The 22,354-nt window shown below is 52.9% G+C and overlaps 1 protein-coding gene across 3 annotated transcripts in view; it reads left to right on the forward strand.

Annotated features, from left to right (window-relative positions):
• MED27 (mediator complex subunit 27) overlaps window positions 1-22,354 on the forward strand; it is a 175,242-nt gene that overhangs the window by 120,599 nt on the left and 32,289 nt on the right. For all 3 annotated transcript variants that reach the window (XM_058672284.1, XM_058672286.1, XM_058672285.1), the window contains exon 4: window positions 2,883-2,976. In XM_058672284.1, coding sequence (XP_058528267.1) covers window positions 2,883-2,976 — 94 coding nt within the window. The remainder of the gene's footprint in view (window positions 1-2,882; window positions 2,977-22,354) is intronic.

Here is a 22,354-nt window from a genome sequence, read left to right on the forward strand (position 1 = left end):
GAGCGGGGAGCCCTCGGGCACTTCCAGGGACCACCTTCCACACCAGCCCCCTGGAGCCGGGAGATAGTCATTACCGTCTAGAATTTGACATTCTGAGTTGTCCTTTTTTCCATCAAATAGTTAGGGTTTGATTTGTTTCAAAAGCTGGGGCTGTTGGAAAATGAAGTGTTTTTGCTTCTAGAATTCAGACATTGTTTCCTGGAGATGCAGCTGTCTTTCTTTTCTTAGTGGATGCATAATGTCACCTGCAACAAAGAAATTTGCATCTCCTTTATGTTAGGCGTGTGAATGAGAGAGTCCCCCAAAAAGCTCCTTGAATAGAGTTTGCTGAGCTTTCTTATGGGTCACCAGGCTGCAGAGAACCAACAACAAAGAAGCCCAGCGCAGGATGCTGCACTTGCCGTACCCACTGCTGGCATTTCCCCAAGAACACTGTCCTCCTGCCCCTCCTCTCCCACCGAGCTGGGTCTCACAGAGACAGAATCTGGAAATATCAAGGGACTTGGCATTTTGCCCATTTAGGGCTCCATCTCCTACTCAAAGCCAGCGAGTCAGGGGCCAAAGTGGAGTTCCGGGAACCTGTCACGAGCTCGGGTCCTTGGCGTTCCGTGTCACTGGGGGTCACCCCCTAACCGATCCTTGGCGTTCCGTGTCACTGGGGGTCACCCCCTAACCGATCCTTGCCCCAAGGAAGCTGGTCTCAGGGTGTGTGGTGACAGCTTCAAGGTGAACAGGAGGGAATGCAGAAGATGATGTTGCCTTCGGACTGGCTTGTGCATATTCATTTGCTTTCCGCTGTCCAGAGCTATGATATCTATTGATTGAGGATCTGTTCAGGAGACACAGCCCTCCCCCTGCCCAGGAGCATGTACTTCGCAGTGACCTCCAATGTGCAGGACACTGGCTTCTTACTTCCTGCTGAGTCTGAAGAAACCGGGTTTAAAGTTACACCCGCAGACTTGGATGGGGGAAAGTATGCTGGTGCAAAGTTGTTGGCCGTGACTTGGCGTCAACATTCAGCACAAGGATTCTGTCCCGTGTCGTCCATCATTGCAGGAAACTTGAGGCAGTGGTGAAAAATGAGTTCATTTCCTCCTTCCTCTTCTCACCTCTTTTGTAGCAATTAAGCTGAGCTCTCGGGTTGCTTGTCATGAAGCTTTGAGTCTGGAAGGGCCTGTGGGAGATGGCGTGCGGTGCGTTGGTCAGCTTCTTCTAGCCACCCAGGCAGCACTGTTCTCTGAGCACTGTCCTTGAGGATCAGCCACTTGCCTGTCTGAGCAAGTTCGCCTTTTGCTGGCACGTCCCCATCTGCCAGTGCTTTCTGGAGGTGGCGAGGGCTGTGTGGGGCTGAGTCTCAGGCGCCGCTGTGGACTCGAGGAATAACAAGCTTCCTTCAGCTTTGTCTCTCTGCAAGCAAATACCCTTGATTGCACCTGCACCTCTCCTCCCGCGCCTGCCTCGCATCCTCCCGGCCGTCACACTGGGCCCTCTCCTGGGGCTCCCCCTGCTTCTGCACCTCCCGGTTTACCACTTTTAAAGCTGCATGGAACGTTCTCTAAGGACAACGCAGATGTGCAATCAACAGGGCCACAGGCCTCGACGGCCCACATGCTGATGTCCGCTTGGTAACAACCGGCCTCACGGTGTCTCCTGTCTGCTGAGTCCCAGGGTTTGAACTCAGATCTTCTCATGCTGGCATTGGAGAGCTGGTCTCTTACTTCCTCCAAGAAAATACCTTGTGTGTACCCTGGATGTAATGATGTGTAATTCAGTTTGTCCAGTACATGTGAAACCCCCATGCAACAGCCTAGTAGCTGCTTCTGCATCTTCAGTCACTGTATCACACATTACGTCTTGCATGATGGGACAGTGAGCACAAGCATTTCTGTGATTCCGTTCTCAAGGAGCAGAGCCAGACCCAGCTCTGTGTGCGCGGGGCCGGGGCCTCAGCAGCGCGGCTCCACCGCCAGGGAGGACCCATCCTGCCAGAGCAGCTGCGCACAGGACAGGCCACCGTGCGTTTGGGGGGCCTGGGGGGCACCGGGAAGAGCACTTAGAGATTCCGAGTGCTTCGTATGTGTCAGTGGTCACGATTGTTAGTGAACTGTGAGAGAAGCCGGCACCTGCAGGCCTTCTTCGAAGACTCCTTTTCATAGAGCAGCTCTTAGAAAGATGCTGGAGCGCACAGCTCACCTGAGAGAGTTGGCTGCAGTGAGAGGTGCAGGGTACAGGGGTCACGCTGCAGCAGGCACACAAAAACCATCCCGAGGCAATCCAGGCGAGGAGAAAGCTGTAGGTGAGGCTGTAAGTACCCGTGAGCCTCTGTGTGGCCTCGCCGAGAAGCACAGTGAGTTCAGTAAAAGTTGCGGTGGAATTTGAGAGTCCAACTAGGAAAGCCAGGATGGCGTCAGGTCTTCAGACCATGTGGAATGCAGCCCAGGGGATCTGTTCCTCGGCTGACTAAGACGAGAAGGTAAAGAAGGGACAGGAAGGCCCTGGGTGCCTGGACCAGGCGGACTACGAGAGCAGGCTGTGTGGTCAGAGCTCTGGCCAGGGAGGGGACAGCTACATTTCAGCTCCTGCAGAAGAGAGCTAACAGCCACATCTTCAGATGAAAATCCCTGAGCTACCATTAAAAACACATTATTTAGAAATACGGAGGTCAGCACCCAAAGAAATCACTGGAAAATGGTCAGCTTTCAAGACGGCAGGAGAAGGAACAGAGGAATAATATGTTTCATAAAAAGCTTTGTAATCCTGTTTGCCTTTCTAAACATGTAGCACACTGATGAAATATTAAATGGAAGCCTTTAGCACATGGCAGACTGGGCGCTCTTGGGCTGAGGCTGTATCTCACACGTCTCATTTGTTTTTCCTGTTAGATATGTTGATGATGTCATCAGCCGCATTGACCGGATGTTTCCTGAAATGTCCATCCACTTATCCAGACCCAATGGGACATCAGCAATGCTTCTGGTAAGATCTACTTGACCTATTTGTACAGATACTCAGCTGGCTTCAAAATTAACTCTGCCGTCCCGTGTTGTAGGATCTGTGAAATGGAGCTTAAATCCAAGTGTGTTGGCAAAGAGCCAGTTTCCTTTGCTGGCATGCTATAGATTAAAGAATGTCCTATAAAACGTTGTTTTTAAGCATATTCACTGACCCTGTGGAGGAGTGACAGGAGAGGAAAGATACCCTAAGACCAGTTGGTGTTTTAGAGAATTTTTGTAAAACCCAGCTAGCTCTTGGTTCAGGCTGAACAACACACGCTGTCTGGGAATCATTTATGAAATGCATGACGTATGTCCTTCCTATGTGGGCCCTCGCTGCTGACGGCTCCAGCAGCTGCTGGCAGCTGGCTCCAGGCACGTGGGCCTCACAGGCACAGCATTAATGTCCATCCATGGCCACCGAGGACTGGGAGCGTTTGGAGAAGTCAGTGCCTGGAAGGCCAGAGTGTTTCCTGATGAGAAAGAATGGGCTTGGGACCTCGGTGACCGCATGCTGACACGAGCTCAAAATGCTTCCTGAACGAAGCTTCCTGGGAGGTGCCTCCCCTGGTAGGAAACAGAGCTTATGGGGAGTCAGGGTGCTGGTTTTGAGGGGCGTCAGGAGGCCAGGGTCTTGCCGGTCACTGCTGCTTCGGCTCTGTGTAAAGACCCTGGATCTCAGCATCTTGTGGAGCAAGAGCCTGGGCATGGCCTGACCCGGGAGGGGCCCTGAGTGTGTGCACCTCTGGTCTTAGAGCAGCCTCCGTGGCCTGACCCGGGAGGGGCCCTGAGTGTGTGCACCTCTGGTCTTAGAGCAGCCTCCGTGGCCTGACCCGGGAGGGGCCCTGAGTGTGTGCACCTCTGGTCTTAGAGCAGCCTCCGTGGCCTGACCCGGGAGGGGCCCTGAGTGTGTGCACCTCTGGTCTTAGAGCAGCCTCCGTGGCCTGACCCGGGAGGGGCCCTGAGTGTGTGCACCTCTGGTCTTAGAGCAGCCTCCGTGGCCTGACCCGGGAGGGGCCCTGAGTGTGTGCACCTCTGGTCTTAGAGCAGCCTCCGTGGCCTGACCCGGGAGGGGCCCTGAGTGTGTGCACCTCTGGTCTTAGAGCAGCCTCCGTGGCCTGACCCGGGAGGGGCCCTGTGTGCACCTCTGGTCTTAGAGCAGCCTCGTGGCCTGACCCGGGAGGGGCCCTGAGTGTGTGCACCTCTGGTCTTAGAGCAGCCTCCGTGGCCTGACCCGGGAGGGGCCCTGTGTGCACCTCTGGTCTTAGAGCAGCCTCGTGGCCTGACCCGGGAGGGGCCCTGAGTGTGTGCACCTCTGGTCTTAGAGCAGCCTCCGTGGCCTGACTCGGGAGGGGCCCTGAGTGTGTGCACCTCTGGTCTTAGAGCAGCCTCCGTGGCCTGACCCGGGAGGGGCCCTGAGTGTGTGCACCTCTGGTCTTAGAGCAGCCTCCGTGGCCTGACCCGGGAGGGGCCCTGAGTGTGTGCACCTCTGGTCTTAGAGCAGCCTCCGTGGCCTGACCCGGGAGGGGCCCTGAGTGTGTGCACCTCTGGTCTTAGAGCAGCCTCCGTGGCCTGACCCGGGAGGGGCCCTGAGTGTGTGCACCTCTGGTCTTAGAGCAGCCTCCGTGGCCTGACCCGGGAGGGGCCCTGTGTGCACCTCTGGTCTTAGAGCAGCCTCGTGGCCCGACCCGGGAGGGGCCCTGAGTGTGTGCACCTCTGGTCTTAGAGCAGCCTCCGTGGCCTGACCCGGGAGGGGCCCTGTGTGCACCTCTGGTCTTAGAGCAGCCTCGTGGCCTGACCCGGGAGGGGCCCTGAGTGTGTGCACCTCTGGTCTTAGAGCAGCCTCCGTGGCCTGACCCGGGAGGGGCCCTGAGTGTGTGCACCTCTGGTCTTAGAGCAGCCTCCGTGGCCTGACCCGGGAGGGGCCCTGAGTGTGTGCACCTCTGGTCTTAGAGCAGCCTCCGTGGCCTGACCCGGGAGGGGCCCTGAGTGTGTGCACCTCTGGTCTTAGAGCAGCCTCCGTGGCCTGACCCGGGAGGGGCCCTGAGTGTGTGCACCTCTGGTCTTAGAGCAGCCTCCGTGGCCTGACCCGGGAGGGGCCCTGTGTGCACCTCTGGTCTTAGAGCAGCCTCGTGGCCTGACCCGGGAGGGGCCCTGAGTGTGTGCACCTCTGGTCTTAGAGCAGCCTCCGTGGCCTGACCCGGGAGGGGCCCTGTGTGCACCTCTGGTCTTAGAGCAGCCTCGTGGCCTGACCCGGGAGGGGCCCTGAGTGTGTGCACCTCTGGTCTTAGAGCAGCCTCCGTGGCCTGACCCGGGAGGGGCCCTGTGTGCACCTCTGGTCTTAGAGCAGCCTCGTGGCCTGACCCGGGAGGGGCCCTGAGTGTGTGCACCTCTGGTCTTAGAGCAGCCTCCGTGGCCTGACCCGGGAGGGGCCCTGAGTGTGTGCACCTCTGGTCTTAGAGCAGCCTCGTGGCCTGACCCGGGAGGGGCCCTGAGTGTGTGCACCTCTGGTCTTAGAGCAGCCTCCGTGGCCTGACCCGGGAGGGGCCCTGTGTGTGTGCACCTCCGCTCCCAGAGCAGCCTCGGTGGCCTGACCCGGGAGGGGCCCTGAGTGTGTGCACCTCTGGTCTTAGAGCAGCCTCCGTGGCCTGACCCGGGAGGGGCCCTGAGTGTGTGCACCTCTGGTCTTAGAGCAGCCTCCGTGGCCTGACCCGGGAGGGGCCCTGTGTGCACCTCTGGTCTTAGAGCAGCCTCGTGGCCTGACCCGGGAGGGGCCCTGAGTGTGTGCACCTCTGGTCTTAGAGCAGCCTCGTGGCCTGACCCGGGAGGGGCCCTGAGTGTGTGCACCTCTGGTCTTAGAGCAGCCTCCGTGGCCTGACCCGGGAGGGGCCCTGTGTGTGTGCACCTCTGGTCTTAGAGCAGCCTCCGTGGCCTGACCCGGGAGGGGCCCTGTGTGTGTGCACCTCCGCTCCCAGAGCAGCCTCCGTGGCCTGACCCGGGAGGGGCCCTGAGTGTGTGCACCTCTGGTCTTAGAGCAGCCTCCGTGGCCTGTGCAGTGTGTTTTTCTCTCAAGGAAGGAGCAGATATGGGTTTTGCTAAAAGTGCATTATTTCACTTGTGAGAAAAAGTAGTGAAGTTCGTGCCGGCAACATTGCTAGTTTTCTTTAAAACTCTTAGTTAAAACAGTAAAATAGTAATATTCTTTTACTAGGAAAAAAATTTCTTTCTGTCAAGTGTGTCTGTCTACACAACATGTGTTGTTCTTGCCTCTGTTATACGCACAGATTGTATCAGGGCTAAGGTTCTCCCAGACCTGGCTGCTGGAACAGAAATCCTGTTTACGCCTGCTCGGCAGGAAGCACAGTTAATGAAGACCACCGCTAGAAGCATCTTGCTGAAGCAGGGTTTGTTCAGAGTATTTCTGGGTCACCGAGCTTCCATTGCATGATCAAGGAGGAACTTGGCATTGAAGGGAAGGAGTGGAGTGAACAGATGATTGGCGGGCAAGCTCTGTCTCCTGGCGGCCCGCCCGCGCTGATCTGCCAGCGAGGGTGTGAGGGGCCCTGTTGCATTGAACCAAGTGGCCGGCGGCCAGCTGTGGCCGCTCTCGGATGACACAGGGATGCACGGAGGGTGGCAGTTATATATAGGACAAGTAGTGGGTGACCCAGCTCGGAGTCAGATTACCAGGCGGTCATCATACTCCTGACATTGTTGCTTTATTTGGCTCTTTATTTTAAATGATGCTTTTGTGCTGGGGAGGGTACAAAGAAACAGAACTCCCTACTGCTTGTTCACTCTCTGCAGAGCCTGGGTCTGGGTCAGCCTGAAGCCAAGAAGCAGGAACTCCATCTGGGTCTCCTGCTTGGGTGACGAGGACCCAAGCTCCCAGGCTGCACATGCACAGGAAGATAGGGTGAGGACTCAAACCTGGGCATTCCCTCGTGGGATGCCGGTCCTGACCACCAGGCAGGACCCCTGCCCCTAGAAAGCACTGTTCTGTTTGATTACACATTTCTACACTGTGGCCACATCCCTCACCCGGGGAGGGGGCAGGCCCGACAGATACCACTTTCCCTGCTACCAGCAGTCCCCGTGCCCAGGCTGTGGTGGGAAGGACTTGGGACCTGGACAGTAGGCACTAGGGCAGCCCTGTGTGGGGCGCGGTGAGCATCCCAGGTGTTCCCAGGGACTGGTGGATTTGCATGTCATGTGAACTGTCATGGAGACCTGCAGGGGCGGCCAAGCAGGACACACTTGAGCAGCCTCTGCTGGGCTGTCTGGGGCCGGCCTTGGCCTTGGCCTTGGCCTGACTTACCCCTGTGCTCTTTGATGATGCAGCCCTTCCACAGCTCAGCCAGGCTTCCTGGAATGCCTAACTTCCAGAAGCCTTAGTGTTGGTTTGGTTTGGGTTTTGCTGTTTCATGATGCCAGGAGGGACAGAAAAGGAGTAGTTCTAGGAGCAGGGACACTCCGGCTGGCCTAGACTTGAAACTGCTTCTCCCGCTGTGCTGGTGGAGGGGCAGGAGTCAGGCTTCAGGGAGGGGAAAGGGGAAGTAACCCCCCAGAGGAGGAGAGGCGGGCCAGGAGGCAGCGGTCTGTGTGATGACCTGGGCATGGGCGGGGCTCACCAGCCCTGGTCCCATCCTGTCCCACAGGTGCCCTCTGGGTAGGCAGCACCCATTGTGTGTGTTTGGAAAGTAGTCAACGGAAGCAGTTGTTGTTTCCGGCTGGGAAGCAGCTGGGTCCCTCCCAAGCCCAGGCTTCACCCCCGCGTCCACCGGCAGGACGCGGTCCTCTGATCTCCAGGGATGACTTGTGCAGCAGTCAGGTAGCTGACCAAGCACCAACCCAGTCCATTTATCCTTAAAATGGTTATTAAATAATTTGATAGAAGTATGTCTGTGACGTAGATGTAAATTACGGTGAGCTCGCCGCACCGTCGGGCAGCAAAGTGCAGCTGCTTGTGCTCCGCCCTGGTGCCCTCCACTCTGCCCTCCTTCCCACGGTGCCCTCAGCCTGTGTGCACATGTCCCCGAAGGTCATGCCACCGAGTGGGGCTCTCTGGAAAGGGCCCGTGCTCTCTGCAGGGTGTGTGAGCTGCAACCTGGGTCTCGTGGGTCGGGGGGCTGCATCCTCTTCATTGTTCTCTGACAGCCCGTTCTGTGACCGCCCACACTTCTTGTCAAAACATGTCGGGATTGTTTCTGATATTGCTTTTTAAATCCTGTTACCCCAAGCATTGTCGTGCATGTGTCACGGAGCCAGCAAAGGCCAGACCCCTGGCCGGGGGAGGGGGTGCTGGGAGCAGTAGGGCAGGTGTCTTTCTCCTGAGTCACCGGAATCCTGAAGTAGTGGCATGGTGCCACACAGTCGAACAGGGTCCCTGAGGTGTCTCCTTTGCAGTGACCTCGCAGTCCCACGTCACACAGATTCTGTTGTGTTACCTCTGTACCTGGAAGTGCAAGGGGGTTTGTGCTGGTTTCTACAAGGACACAGCACAGCAGGCACCCTGCGGTGGTGCTGTCTTGGGTCTTCACTCACCCAGTAGCCCATGCAGACCAGTGCAGAGCACCTGGCCTGCGCACGGAGCCGTGCTTGGAGGTCGCAGCCGTTCTCAGCAGTTTCTACACAGCTGGGGGAGGGAGAGGGCGGAGCAGACGGCCCACACATTCCCACTTATGTTTCCTCAGATGTGTTTGTGAGAGCACACACCCATCCACTGGTTCGCTGCCCAGATTCTCTGCTTGGCCAGAGCTAAGGCTGAAGGAGCCGGGAGCTCCACCCAAGGCTGGCCCTGGGAAGGAAGGGACCGAGGTGCTGGAGTCAGGAGCCGGAGCGAGACTCGAACCCACAGACCTCATGACGGCCAAACCAAACACACAGCCCCAGGTTGGCACATGTTGAGGCTTCTGTTTTAAATGATAGGGATTGCTTTGATGGAGCTATAGTTTGACTACCTTTTGTAACTTGCCTGGAAGTGCGTGCTCGGGTCCAGCGTGGCACCTGCACAGGAGATGAGGAGCAGAGGGCGCGCACAGCAGGTTGCAGGGTCACTCGCAGTGTGCGCGCCACAGCTGGCATGGGGAGGAGGCGTACATTGTGACTAGTTGGACTCGACCTGGCAGGCAGTGGCTGGCCTGGCTTCCGGTGTCCCAGCTCCATGAAATCCCAATCTCTAGCCTCTTCCATGATCTTGAAATGCATCGCGGCTCTCAGCTCCGGGAGCTGTTTCGGTGTTGTGAAAGTTAATAACTCATGATATCATAAATCCTATGTCTGTTCTTTAAAGAGATGAGCTCAGTCATCCAAAAATAAATCTAGCTCTGTTGATATTTAGTTTCAGCTAATCTACCGCCTAACATCCCATTATTAATTTTCTTCAAACAGTCAAAATATTGTTAAGAGCTTAACTGAGTCAGAGACTAGAACAAGCTGCTGGCTTCTCACCATTTAAAATACTGATCTATGATTCTTGACGAATCCACTAAGTATAAAAATGTAAGAAAACAGAAAAGCTTCAACCATGACACTTGTCACACACCTCCCTTTTATTGATGAATCTTTACGAAGGATGAGGCTCCTGTGTCGGTGTGCCAGTGTCTGGGCTTCACCTGGCCACCCCTTGCTTAACTGCTTTTATGCCTTGCACACCAACTAGAGGCGTTACTGCCTTCTAGGCCAGCTTCTTTGGAGCAGGAAGGGTCCATGAAGAGCTGCCCTGCGAACGGTTGGCGGCCGTGCTTTCTGCCCTGGGGCCGGTGTTTCTGAGACCTGAACAGGCCTGGCACTCACCACGGGAGGCAGGCTGGAGGATAACAGGCCCAGCTGAGTCTCGAGCTGTCTGGGGCGCATTCTAAGAACAGCAGTTAGGCCTGGTGCAGGAGCCTAGCAGCTGAAGTCCTCACATCATACACACTGGGATCCCATATGGGTGCTGGTTCTAATCCCGGCGGCTCCACTTCCCATCCAGCTCCCTGCTTGTGGCCTGGGAAAGCAGTCGAGGATGGCCCAAAGCCTTGGGACCCTGCACCCTCATAGGAGACTCAGAAGAAGCTCCTGGCTCCTGGCTTCGAATGGGCTCCGCTCTAGCCATTGCGACCACTTGGGGAGTGAATCAATGGACAGAAGAGCTTTCTCTCTGTCTCTTCTCCTCTCTGCTTATCTGGCTTTCAAATGAAAATAAATCAATCTTTAAAAAAAAAAAAGAGTTCAAATTCTGCTGTCGGCTGTGCTGCCGAGGTACCTGCTCTCTGAATCCCCTCGGAACACCAGGAGGGAGCCACAGCCCTGCCCCAGAGCTTGTGCTAGCGCCCCGGAGTGCACAGGGGGCTCAGGCCAGAGAAGGGCAGGGCCACCCTGGGAGACGAGACCCAGGGGCAGTCTGCTTGTTCCCCTCAGGAGTTCGGGCCAGTTCAGAGCTTAATACAGATGGAATCAGGCCGTGCATTCTGTGGTCGGGGCATCCGCTCACTCAGCAAAGCTCGACAGTGAAAGTACGACAAGTGGCTTGTTAGTTGGGGGTTTGTTTTTACCTGTTAATATTTCTGAGCATTTTTGGTCTGTAACTTTTAAGCTGTGTTGCTTGTTCCTCCCTGGGGTTCTATGGGGAACGTTGGTATGTCCAGCTGCTGGCATTGTCAGGCAGGCACAAAGGGATTGGTTAATGCCCACACAGATTTTTAGATGGACTACTTAACCACACTTGCTGTGTCTGTCTGTTCCCCCTCTGTCATTTAAAATCCACATACTTTGTTGTCTGCCTCTAGAAAATAGAATTATTTGTTTCATGGATGAGAGGCCCTTGTTAAACAAAATTACCAGCAATTCGTTGTTAACATTTAAAATTTAGGGACCAGCATTGTGGCATAGTACAACACTGGCATCCCATCTGGGTGTCAGTTCCTGTCCCAGCTGCTCTACTTCAAATCCAGCTCCCTGCTGATGGCCTGGGAAAAGCCAGGGAAGATGGGCCAAGGGCTTGGTCCCCTGGCTCCCATGCAGGAGTCATGAGTGAAGCTCCTGGCTTGGCCACGATGGTTGAGGCCATCTGGAGAGAGAACCAAGTGGTACGAGATGCCCAACTCTCCCTCTCTTCATAGAAAACAAACCTTTTTGAAAACCTTAGGCCATCCAGATTGCGCGTATTTGGTTTCAGTCACGTCCTTCAGTAGTGGGGTTGTTAGAATCAGGGTTCAAAGTCGACCGTTGCCCTGTTGGCCTGGGGCAGCCTGTCCTCCCCGCCGGCTGGGCTGGAGAGCCTGAGCTAGTTGCCCAGTAAGATGTGCCATATTTCTTGGTCTTTGACTTGTTTTACTTTAAGTCCTTAGTCATGAAGAAGTTTCTACTCATGTCAGTGCCATTACAGCAACATTTCAGAAACCACTTTTAAATGTTTGATTTATTATTTTGTACATCTTAATGACTGACTGCACTTCAGCTTAAAGCAAGAGTTCTCGAACGTTCTTATTTCAGCACTTCTCACTACTCTTAAATTTTTTTTGAAGACCTGAGAGAGTTCTTGTCTCTGTGTGGTGTACAAGTAGGCGTCCATATTTGCTGTATTCGAAATTAAGGTGCGAAATAACAAACATAAAAATACACAGACGGCTCAGCATCATGATGTCATCTCATAGCAATCAGCCTCTGCACGTTCCACTGTGACCCTGCATGAAGCGGTGCCCTGGTGCTGCCCGGAGGCCGCTGGAGCGCATGCGCCCTTGAGCGGGTCTGTGTCAGCGTCCTCCCTGGGCCACAGCTGGGGCCTCACTACCGTAAAGACAGGGGCCTGAACTTCAGAAGCAAGTTTCCTTTGGGGTCGCATTTTTACAATTTCTCTGAGTGTTAAAATGAAGTAGAACTATAAAGACCATTTTTTTCCTATAAAGTTTGTGAAGTGGTATTTTTACCAAGAGCATTTAACAGGGAACTCCAATAATATGTCATGCAATGACAAAGATGTTAAAATATGAGTTTAGATTTCTGAAGTATTGTTTTTGCCACATTGTAGACTTTGGCACTGGATGGCCTTCAGAAATATCAAGAGGACAACCCAAGTTATTTTCTTAGTCTTTCTATGTTGGAGAAAAGTCTGCTTTTCAAAATTGCTGGAGAGCGAGAGGTCTTAAATTAGTGCAGCTGTTTAGAAAAGCATTTTGGTATTTTTGTGAGACGTCGAATATTGCATGCTTCCACTAGGGTTTCTTTGCCTTGGTGCTTGGATCCTGGCTCTGGGAATGCTTTGCTGGGGCCTTGGTGCTTGGATCCTGGCTCTGGGAATGCTTTGCTGGGGCCTTGGTGCTTGGATCCTGGCTCTGGGAATGCTTTGCTGGGGCCTTGGTGCTTGGATCCTGGCTCTGGGAATGCTTTGCTGGGGCCTTGGTGCTTGGATCCTGGCTCTGGGAATGCTTTGCTGGGGCCTTGGTGCTTGGATCCTGGCTCTGGGAATGCTTTGCTGGGGCCTTGGTGCTTGGATCCTGGCTCTGGGAATGCTTTGCTGGGGCCTTGGTGCTTGGATCCTGGCTCTGGGAATGCTTTGCTGGGGCCTTGGTGCTTGGATCCTGGCTCTGGGAATGCTTTGCTGGGGCCTTGGTGCTTGGATCCTGGCTCTGGGAATGCTTTGCTGGGGCCTTGGTGCTTGGATCCTGAATCTGGGAATGCTTTGCTGGGGCCTTGGTGCTTGGATCCTGGCTCTGGGAATGCTTTGCTGGGGCCTTGGTGCTTGGATCCTGGCTCTGGGAATGCTTTGCTGGGGCCTTGGTGCTTGGATCCTGGCTCTGGGAATGCTTTGCTGGGGCCTTGGTGCTTGGATCCTGGCTCTGGGAATGCTTTGCTGGGGCCTTGGTGCTTGGATCCTGGCTCTGGGAATGCTTTGCTGGGGCCTTGGTGCTTGGATCCTGGCTCTGGGAATGCTTTGCTGGGGCCTTGGTGCTTGGATCCTGGCTCTGGGAATGCTTTGCTGGGGCCTTGGTGCTTGGATCCTGGCTCTGGGAATGCTTTGCTGGGGCGGTCCTATTGGTTGTCAGATGTACAGCAGCATCTCAGACCCTCTGTCTACCAGGTAGTAGCAGCCCTCCCCTTCCCCTGCCAAGTTATAACATTTAGGAACGTCTCTAGCCATTGGTCAGTGCACTTTGGTAGGCAAAGCAAATAGCCAGAAAAGTTAAGAACCACTATCACCAAGTAATTCCTTCCTTGGAACAGATCCTAGAAGAACCAGGTGACTGTGATGAAATTTTCTCAGGAACTTAAGATGAAGTTTTGTTTTTTTTTTTTTTTTAAGATGAAGTTTTAAGATGCTCGAGGAATAATAAGTTCAAGTAGAATTGAATAAATAGAATTGAAGAAAGACTGTAATACAACCAAGAGAATGAAAATGAAAAGAGAAGTAGGAGAGGTCAGAGAAGGTGGATGGAATTAAACACAGAAATGAAACAGCATATGTGCAGTTGGAGTCCAGTGAAGAAGAAAGCCAAAATAACAAAAGAGAAATAATATAGAAAACCAATCTGGGCCTGGTGTGATGGCTCAGTGGCTAAATCCTTACCTCACATGTGCCAGGATCCCATATGAGTACTGGTTTGTGTCCCAGCTGCTCTGCTTCCCATCCAGCTCCCTGCTTGTGGCCTGGGAAAGCAGTTGAGGACGGCCCAGAGCCTTAGTACCCTGCACCCGTGTGGGAGACCCGGAAGAGGATCCTGGCTTCGGATCAACTCAGCTCCAGCCATTGCAGCCACTTGGGGAGTGAGTCAGCAGATGAAAGATCTTTCTCTCTATCTCATTCTCTCTCTAAATCTGTTCTGCCTTTCCAATAAAAATAAAATTTTAAAAAACAACAATGTAAGGAAAGCCTCTAGAGATTAAAAAACAGTTTTGAATCTTGACACTGATAGAGCCTACTGGCTGGTTGGCATTGTTAACCAGAAATGATCAGGTCCAAGGTATGTCCCAGTAATAGTGTTAGACTTACTAAAAAAAAAAAGCCTTCAAACAACCCCCCTCCTCAAATCAACTAACTTGAAAGGGCAGAAGAATCAGACTGGCATCAGACTGCCCCGATAGCTGTATATATGCCAGGCAGTGACGGAGCAACTTTCCAGGCGAGTGTGTTCTAGACACTGCACTCACTGTGGCTGGCTGGCTGGCTCTCAAGGAGGTAAGCGTGGAGAACTCTGTGCCTGTTTGCCTGTTGAGGACTCTTTGGGAAAAAGAGTTTCTTCTAACCAAGAGGTGAGCGAACCTCAGCCAAAAGGTTGATCATGAGCACATAATACAGTGATTGGCAGTATCAAGGGGCTCCACAATGTCGTGAGAAGCCTACGTGTGTGTGTGTGCATGCATGCGTGTGCGCGCGTTAAAGACAGGTGTACATAGATGCCTTGCTTCTGATTCACCCAGTAAATGCCCACAGGGCCACCACCAAGCTGCAGTGAAACCAGGAGCTGGGAAGGCATGCCAGGCCTCCAGTGAGATTAGCAGAAAGCTAGTTACTTGAGCCAGCTCCACTCCCTCCCTGGGTCTGCCTTAGCAGGAGACTTGTCTGTGGATCCAGAGCTGGTAGTTGAACCCCAACAAGCCCATGAAGGATACAGGCATCTTGTGCAGGGTGGTGACCGTGAGCCAAATGCCCACCCCTGCATTATCCTGTTTTTTGTAAACTTGTAAAAATCTATGCATAGTTTTTCAGAGTGTATCTTTTCCATTAGGACCCCTTGCATGCCTGGTTTCAGATACTTTTGTAGCACAATAAACTTACTTTTTAATTCTGTTTTCTGTTAATTTCTGAAATACACATGTGTGGCCCAGCACAATTGCCTAGTGGTTAAAGTCCTCGCCTAGTGGCTAAAGTCCTCCCATATGGGCGCCGGTTCTAATCCCGGCAGCCCCACTTCCCATCCAGCTCCCTGCTTGTGGCCTGGGAAAGCAGTCGAGGACGGCCCAATGCATTGGGACACTGCACCTGCGTGGGAGACCCGGAAGAGGCGCCTGGCTCCTGGCTTTGGATTGGCTCTTCTCCAGCCGTTGTGGTCACTTGGGGAGTGAATCTGTCTCTCCTCTCTGTAAATCTGATCTGACTTTTCAATAAAAATAAATAAGTCTTTAAGAAAAAAAAAAAAAGGAAGGCAAGGAAACAGCGCTTAGAGAAATGGAAAACAACACACACTAAGATTACATTAGCGTGTTGAGGCCACACATATCAAGCCTGTCAATAAATAGTAATGTAATGTATTTAGGAACGATTTTTCAATGGGTGATATTAAAGTTCACATAGAAAAAGAAGAATTCATGGAGACACATGAAAGTGCCAAAAATAGAAAAGCACCAGGGAATTTGGCACGATGGGGCTCTCTGATGATGGCAGTGTGACGTGGGTTCCTAAGTGGACACAGAGCTGAGTCGTGCGGCATCCACCCGTGGTGCAGACGGGTGGCGTCTCGAGTCCCTGCAGTGGCCGAAGATGTGACGAGGAAGTCAAGAGTCAGCTTGTGCTCTGGAGGAAGATATTACATGTAATAGATGTAATCCAGACACAGAGCTAGTCGTCTCTGAATTATTTTTAAACTTTCAACAACAAAGGGAGTAAAAAGCCAGAATGGAAAATGGGGGGGGGGGGGGTGGAGATCATTCACTAAAGTAGATGTGCGTGATATTCACACAGTCGGCCCTCACCTAGAATGTGAGAAACGCAGGGCAAGTCTGCACTGAGCTGATGCCTGTGCAGAAGTGAGTCCGGCCACACAGTAGGACCACACTGCACGTCTGCATCTGAAGAGAGAAGCAGCAGCCCTCCAACTCATTCATGTCACGGATTCCCAGGATAAACCGTTGAAATGAAAACAGTGAAGGGCAAGGGTATTCCTAGGACTGGGTTTCCGTTTTTTAATAAGGAAAGAGATGTAAAATGTCCAATACGGCCTTCTGTAAAATGATGACACTAGTTACAAGTAGGTCAGTGAAGAGGGCAGGTCACAGGTGAGAAGCTGTGAGCAGGACAGGTGTGCACTGGGAGGGTGAAGGGCCGGGACAGGTGTGCACTGGGAGGGTGAAGGGCCGGGACAGGTGTGCACTGGGAGGGTGAAGGGCCGGGACAGGTGTGCACTGGGAGGGTGACGGGCCGGGACAGGTGTGCACTGGGAGGGTGAAGGGCCGGGACAGGTGTGCACTGGGAGGGTGAAGGGCCGGGACAGGTGTGCACTGGGAGGGTGACGGGCCGGGACAGGTGTGCACTGGGAGGGTGACGGGCCGGGACAGGTGTGCACTGGGAGGGTGAAGGGCCGGGACAGGTGTGCACTGGGAGGGTGAAGGGCCCTGACTCTGTTTTTGTGGAGTTCTGACTTTTAGAACCACATTGATATTTCACACAGTTTAAACAATAAATGACAAGTTTTTTGTTTTTTGTTTCTTTAAGGAGAATACAAGCATTTTAACTGTAGTTCAGTTGTGTAATGTGTCTGCAGCATGGGAGGGGGAGAGAGATGGAGAATCAGCCCTCCTGACCTTTGAACCTGACCTTTTTTTTTTAAAAGATTTATTTATTTTTATTACAAAGTCAGATATATATAGAGGAGGAGAGACAGAGAGGAAGATCTGTCCGGTGATTCACTCCCCAAGTGACCACAACTGCCAGTTCTGTGCCGATCTGAAGCCAGGAACCAGGAACCTCCTCTGGGTCTCCCACTTGAGTGCAGGGTCCCAAAACTTTGGGCCATCCTCGACTGCTTTCCCAGGCCACAAGCAGGGAGCTGGATGGGAAGTGGAGCTGCCAGGATTAGAACCGGCGCCCATATGATATCCCGGCGCGTTCAAGGCGAGGATTTTAGCCGCTAGGCCACGCCGCCGGGCCTTGAACCTGACCTTTTGACTCCAAACCCGTAGGCTCAGAACTAATAACTGTGAACTAATATTAAACTTTAATTAGTTGCCTGGTTTTCACAGTGGTTTTGGTTAGTAATTATGAAGATGTTTCATATGAGTTCTAGGATTGAGCAAATACAGAAATGAATTATGGATGGTAGGAACCTGGTTTCTTCCTTTGGGAGAGGGAGCTACAGAAAGCTGAACAAGCCCTTGGTCTTGTATCACCGTTGAACATGTCCGTGTGAAGCAGCTGCTCTTCACGTGTGTAGATGGCCATCAGCCTGCATGTGTCTGGACACGCGTGTGCCCAGACATCTGTCTGCCGTCCACATTTTAGCCTCTGAGTATTGTTCTGCCGACAGACTCCTTGGAGATATAGCAGATTCTAGAACTGCGGCAAGCACACAATGTAGGTGATGAGCCACGTGCATCAGGCTGTAGCCGGAAGTGAGGGAGGGTACTCAGAGAACAGGGCAGGGAGCATGCGCACTCCAGGGCGTGCTTGGAGGGACGCCCACTGGCCAAACCCCGGACCACTGAGCACCAAAATAAATAATGGTAGTAATGGATTGTAGCCCAGAGTGCAACAGTAACCCATTAGTCCATCCTGATGGCCACAAATGAAGGGTTAAAGAATTGGGCACAGTGGGGGGACTGTATGTTAAATTTTCAAAGGTTAGTATTTTTCTCTATTTCAAAATAAATAAAAGGCTCTAGGGGCCAGTCCTGTGGCATAGTGAGTTAAGCATTCTGAATGAGTGCTGGTTTATGTCCCACCTGCACCATTTCCAGTCCACTGCCCTGCTAATATACCTGGGAGAGCAGTGGAGGATGGGCCAAGAGCTTGGAACCCCGCACCCATGGGGGAGACCGGGAAGAACTCCTGGCTCCTGGCTTTGGCCCAGTCTGCTTCCAGCCCTTGCAGCCATTTAGGAAGTTAGCAGATAGAAGAGTTCTCTCTCTCTCTCACTGCACCATTCAAATAGCTAAATACAAGTTTGCAGGGGGAAAAAAAATGCAGGACAAGATTTTAGACATTCCCCATATGGAAATGTTAACATGTGTGAGGAGATATATTACTTATGTGATTGCACATTTATATATTAAAGCATCAAATACATTCAACTTTTCATATGTCAAAAAACTTTTTAAAGATTATTCTTATTGGAAAGGCAGAGTACAGAGAGAAAGAGATACAGAGAGGAAGATCTTCCAACCACTGGTTCACTCCCCAAATGGCTACAACGGCCAGAACTGAGCCAATGCGGCTCCAGGAGCCAGGTGCCTCTTCTGGGTCTCCCAAGTACAGGGTCCCAAGGCTTTGGGCCGTCCTCTGCTGCTTTCCCAGCTACAAGCAGGGAGCTGGATGGGAAGTGGAGCTGCTGGGACACAAACCAGCACCCACATGGGATCCTGGCACTTGGAGGTGAGGATTAGCCAGGCAAGCCATCACACTGGACCTTGTTAAAATTTTTAATAAATAAAATATGTGAACTAAAGGGGCAGGAGTTAGACCTGACATGGGTCGGTGTAACACAGTGTTAACCTCAGGAAAGCCGTAACCCCAATGGCCAGGATCTGGGCGGGGCTGCCTGTCTCTCCCACTGCCACCACCTCAACCCGCTTCCTCAGCCGCCCCCTGACTTCACCCCACCGCGCCGCTCACCTGCCAGGCCCAGCCGCCCCCTGACTTCACCCCCCTTCCCCTGCTCACCCAGGCCCAGCCACCCCCTGACTTCACCCCACCGCACCGCTCACCCAGGCCCAGCCGCCCCCTGACTTCACCCCCCTTCCCCTGCTCACCCAGGCCCAGCCACCCCCTGACTTCACCCCACCGCACCGCTCACCTGCCAGGCCCAGCCGCCCCCTGACTTCACCCCACTGCACCTCTCACCTGCCAGGCCCACCCGCCCCCTGACTTCACCCCACTGCCCCCTATTTGCCTATCAGGCCCCAGCCATCCCCAGCCTGGCCTACTTGCCATGGCTTTCAAGGGTGAGAGCTGTGCTGGCTACCGTGGGCAGCCACCCCTCACCCCCTTGGGTGTTCTCTGATCAACAGTCCCTGGGACTTCCTAGCGGACTCCTCAGTTGTGCTGGCCAGAAACACCTGTATTCCGCAGGGAGAAACCTGACCTGCTTCATTTGTTCATGTGTTCCAAGTCCCAAAACACTGCTCGTGAGGATTTGGTGTTTATTCATTTTCATGCATATCTCCGGGGGAACTTGGAAATGTTCAGTGAAAATGGAGTTTAGAAGGGCCAAGGTTTTGGTGCAGAATACGGCTTTATTTCACACATTTTTCCTTCTTATTACTCATTTTTGTAAACTTTTTTGAAGAACCCTTGTACATATAAAGAGAGTAAAATTAGAATCTTTTTTCAAGTCACACACTGAGATGAGCTACTGGGAAAATTATCTGAGATGAAGCAAGCCTGGGATCCAGGTGGTGTGCCGCCCTGGCCCGCGCACGGGTCACCGGGCCGGAAGGGACCTCCGTGTGCCGGGTGCCGGGGCGGCTTTAGGACTTGCTTCTCTGTAGAACATTTCTGTGCTCTCGGGTTTCTTTATTATAGTCATGCAGTATGAAAATGGGTAAAGAAGATGATTTCCTCTCAACCATCAACTGCCCTGGGGACAGCAGTGCTGGCCTGCTCTCCAAGGCGTCCTCAGGAAACATCTGTCGGGGACAAGACTTCTGTGGCCAGGCGCCCACTTCTGCACCTGTGTGGCCACGCTCAGCCCCAGGAGCTGGGGGTCCGGTCCCCATTTTCCAGACAAAAGCCTGCGCTCGCCACTGCCTGTCTCCTGCCTGCTCTTACTGTGGCTGTCTCTGCCCTCTTGTTTTGGATCCAGTTTCTCTGGACACAGGCACTGTATCTTGGGGCATGTTTTGGAGGCTTGCAGGTGCCTTTTAAAAACCACACACACAGGGCCCGGCATAATAGCCTAGTGGCTAAATCCTTGCCTTGCATGTGCCAGCATCCCATATGGGCACCAGTTCATATCACAACTTCCCCACTTCCCATCCAGCTCCTTGCTTGTGGCCTGGGACAGCAGTAAAGGACGGCCCAAAGCCTTAGGACCCTGCACTCGCATGGGAAGAAGCTCCTGGCTCCTGGCTTTGGGTGAGCTCAGCTCTGGCGTTCTCCAAACGCCCACTGGCTTTTGTGCTTTGTACCACTTGAAGAGTGAACCAGTGAACAGAAGATCAGAAGATCTTTCTCTCTGTCTCTCCTTCTCTCAGTATATCTGCCTTTCCAAATAAATAAATCTTTAAGCACACACACACACACACACACCCCTACCTTACTGTGGTCTCTGCTCCCTGAACTGCCTGTGCCAGTCACTCCCAGCACCAGTGGTACACCTGTGCCTGTCAAGTGAATGCGGTTTAGGATTTGATGGTGATTGGAGGTTTCTCTAAAACTCCCCCATTGCCTCCCGTCTGAGCTAATGATGGCGGGGTGGGCACCAGTCGAGCTGCCAGCACCATGTCACCATGCCTGGGTTCAGTCCACAGCTCCAGCCCTGAGAGATAGCTCAGCTAGCTGAGGCCCTGGCCCAGGCCCAGCCATTGCAGGCATTTAGGTCCCTGTAGATGGCACCTCCGCCTCCCCCAACCCAGTGAACTAATAGCAATTGTAAATTAGCGTGGTGATACCTTGGGTGCCGTAATTACCTGCCTCCCCCACGGCGCTAATATGGCAGTAATGATTGGTCTTCAGTGACACCCTTAAAGTCCCTTGCTCTCATTTCTAGTGTCCTCCCGTACATGCCCCTGCACTTGTCCCATTCCTCCAGCCGTGTGTGTGTGCAGTTACGCATGTGTATGTATCCTAATAGAGATTTAAATTTGCTCATTGGGTTTATGGCATTAGATAGCTAGATGACTGGCATTACAGTAAATAGTGCATGTCTGTGTCAGAGGTGATGTAGATATAGATATAGACATATATATATGTGTGTGTGTGTGTGATATAGAGATCTCATGAACTCCACGGGAGTTCATTTGTATTTTTCTTATAAATATTTTGAATGCCTAAAATGAAAGTAATGTCTTGCTGAAACAGCAGTGCCTGCCTTTGGGGATCAACTGTGTGTTGTCCAAAGTCAGACAAGTGTGCATTGCCTTAGCTGCTTTTTTTTTTTTTAATTAGCTAAGTCAGTTTTGTTCAGTCCTAAGTGTCAGTCTGTTTTCATACCAGCTCCTTGTCTTACATGTGCCTGCACCTTGCCGTCTTCCTGTTGCCTTACTTACCTTGCTTTTTGCAACAAAGGCTTCTTGACAAGGTGTGTGTGAAAGATAACCCCAGTGGTGGCACCACACCTCTTTCCGGTGCCATCAGTCGGCCCTGCTGGGTCTCCTGGCCTCTGGGCACTGTGCTTCCCCCACCGTGCCGGTGTCCTGCTCCGCTGGCTCCTTGCTACCTGTTGGAACAGCCGCCTTCCTTTATAGCTTGGCTTTGGTTTGCCTTCCCACCTCACTGCCTCCCCCCAGCTGCGCATCCTCAGTGGAGACACGGTGGGCACGGCGCAGGTCTGGCAGGGCCTTGCAGCTGCTACAAGCTTCTCCCAACGCCCACTGGCTTTTGTGCTTTGTACCAGGTATTCTCCATCTGTTGCCTTTCTAGTGGAATTACTATACATTTTTTAAAAAGATTTATTTATTTTATTGAAAGGAAGAGATACAGACAGAGATACAGAAAGATATTCCATCTGCTGACTCATCCCCAAGTGGCCAAAACAGTGACCCGATGATCCGGAGCCAGGGGCCTGGTCCGGGTCTCCCACGTGGGTGCAGAGTCGCAAGGCTTTGGGCTGTCCTCAGCTGCTTTCCCAGGACACAAATGGGCAGCTGCGCTGGGCCCTATACATTCTTTTAAAAACAAAAAAGTGTATTTATTTGGGATTAGCATAGTGGCCTATCAGGCTAATCCTTTACCTGTGGCACCAGCATCCCGTATGGTCACATGTTCAACTCTTGGCTGCTCCACTTTGAATTCCGTCCCCTGTTAATAGCCTGGGAAAGCAATAGTGGGGGGGGGTGGAGGGTGGCCAGAAACCCTTGGCCTCTGCATCTCCAGAGAAACTCCAAAGCAGCTCCAGGCTCCCAGCTTGGGACCAGCCATCTGGGGAGTGATCCAAGGGTGGAAAGCCAGTCTCTCTGCCTTACCCTCTCTCTCCATGCAACTCTTTCAAGTAAAAATAAATACATGGTTTTTAAAAATTGTATGTATGTTATTCAAAATGTAGACAGAGATTCTCCATCTGGTGGCTCCCTCTTCAAGTGCCTGCAGCAGCCAGGGCCAGGCCACATAGCAGCCAGGAGCCAGGAGCTCCATGCAGATCGCCCCGGTTGGTGGCAGGAACCATGCTACTTCAGGCACCTCCTGCTTCCTCCACGATGTGTGTTAGCAGGAAGTTGAGATCAGCAGGCCACTTCAGCCAGCTTCTGATCACCTTGCCCAGTGGCTACCCTTGCCGTGACGTTGTTTGAGATGG

This window comes from Ochotona princeps, chromosome 14 (genome assembly GCF_030435755.1).
Source record: "Ochotona princeps isolate mOchPri1 chromosome 14, mOchPri1.hap1, whole genome shotgun sequence".
In the NCBI taxonomy this organism is placed as follows: domain Eukaryota; kingdom Metazoa; phylum Chordata; class Mammalia; order Lagomorpha; family Ochotonidae; genus Ochotona; species Ochotona princeps.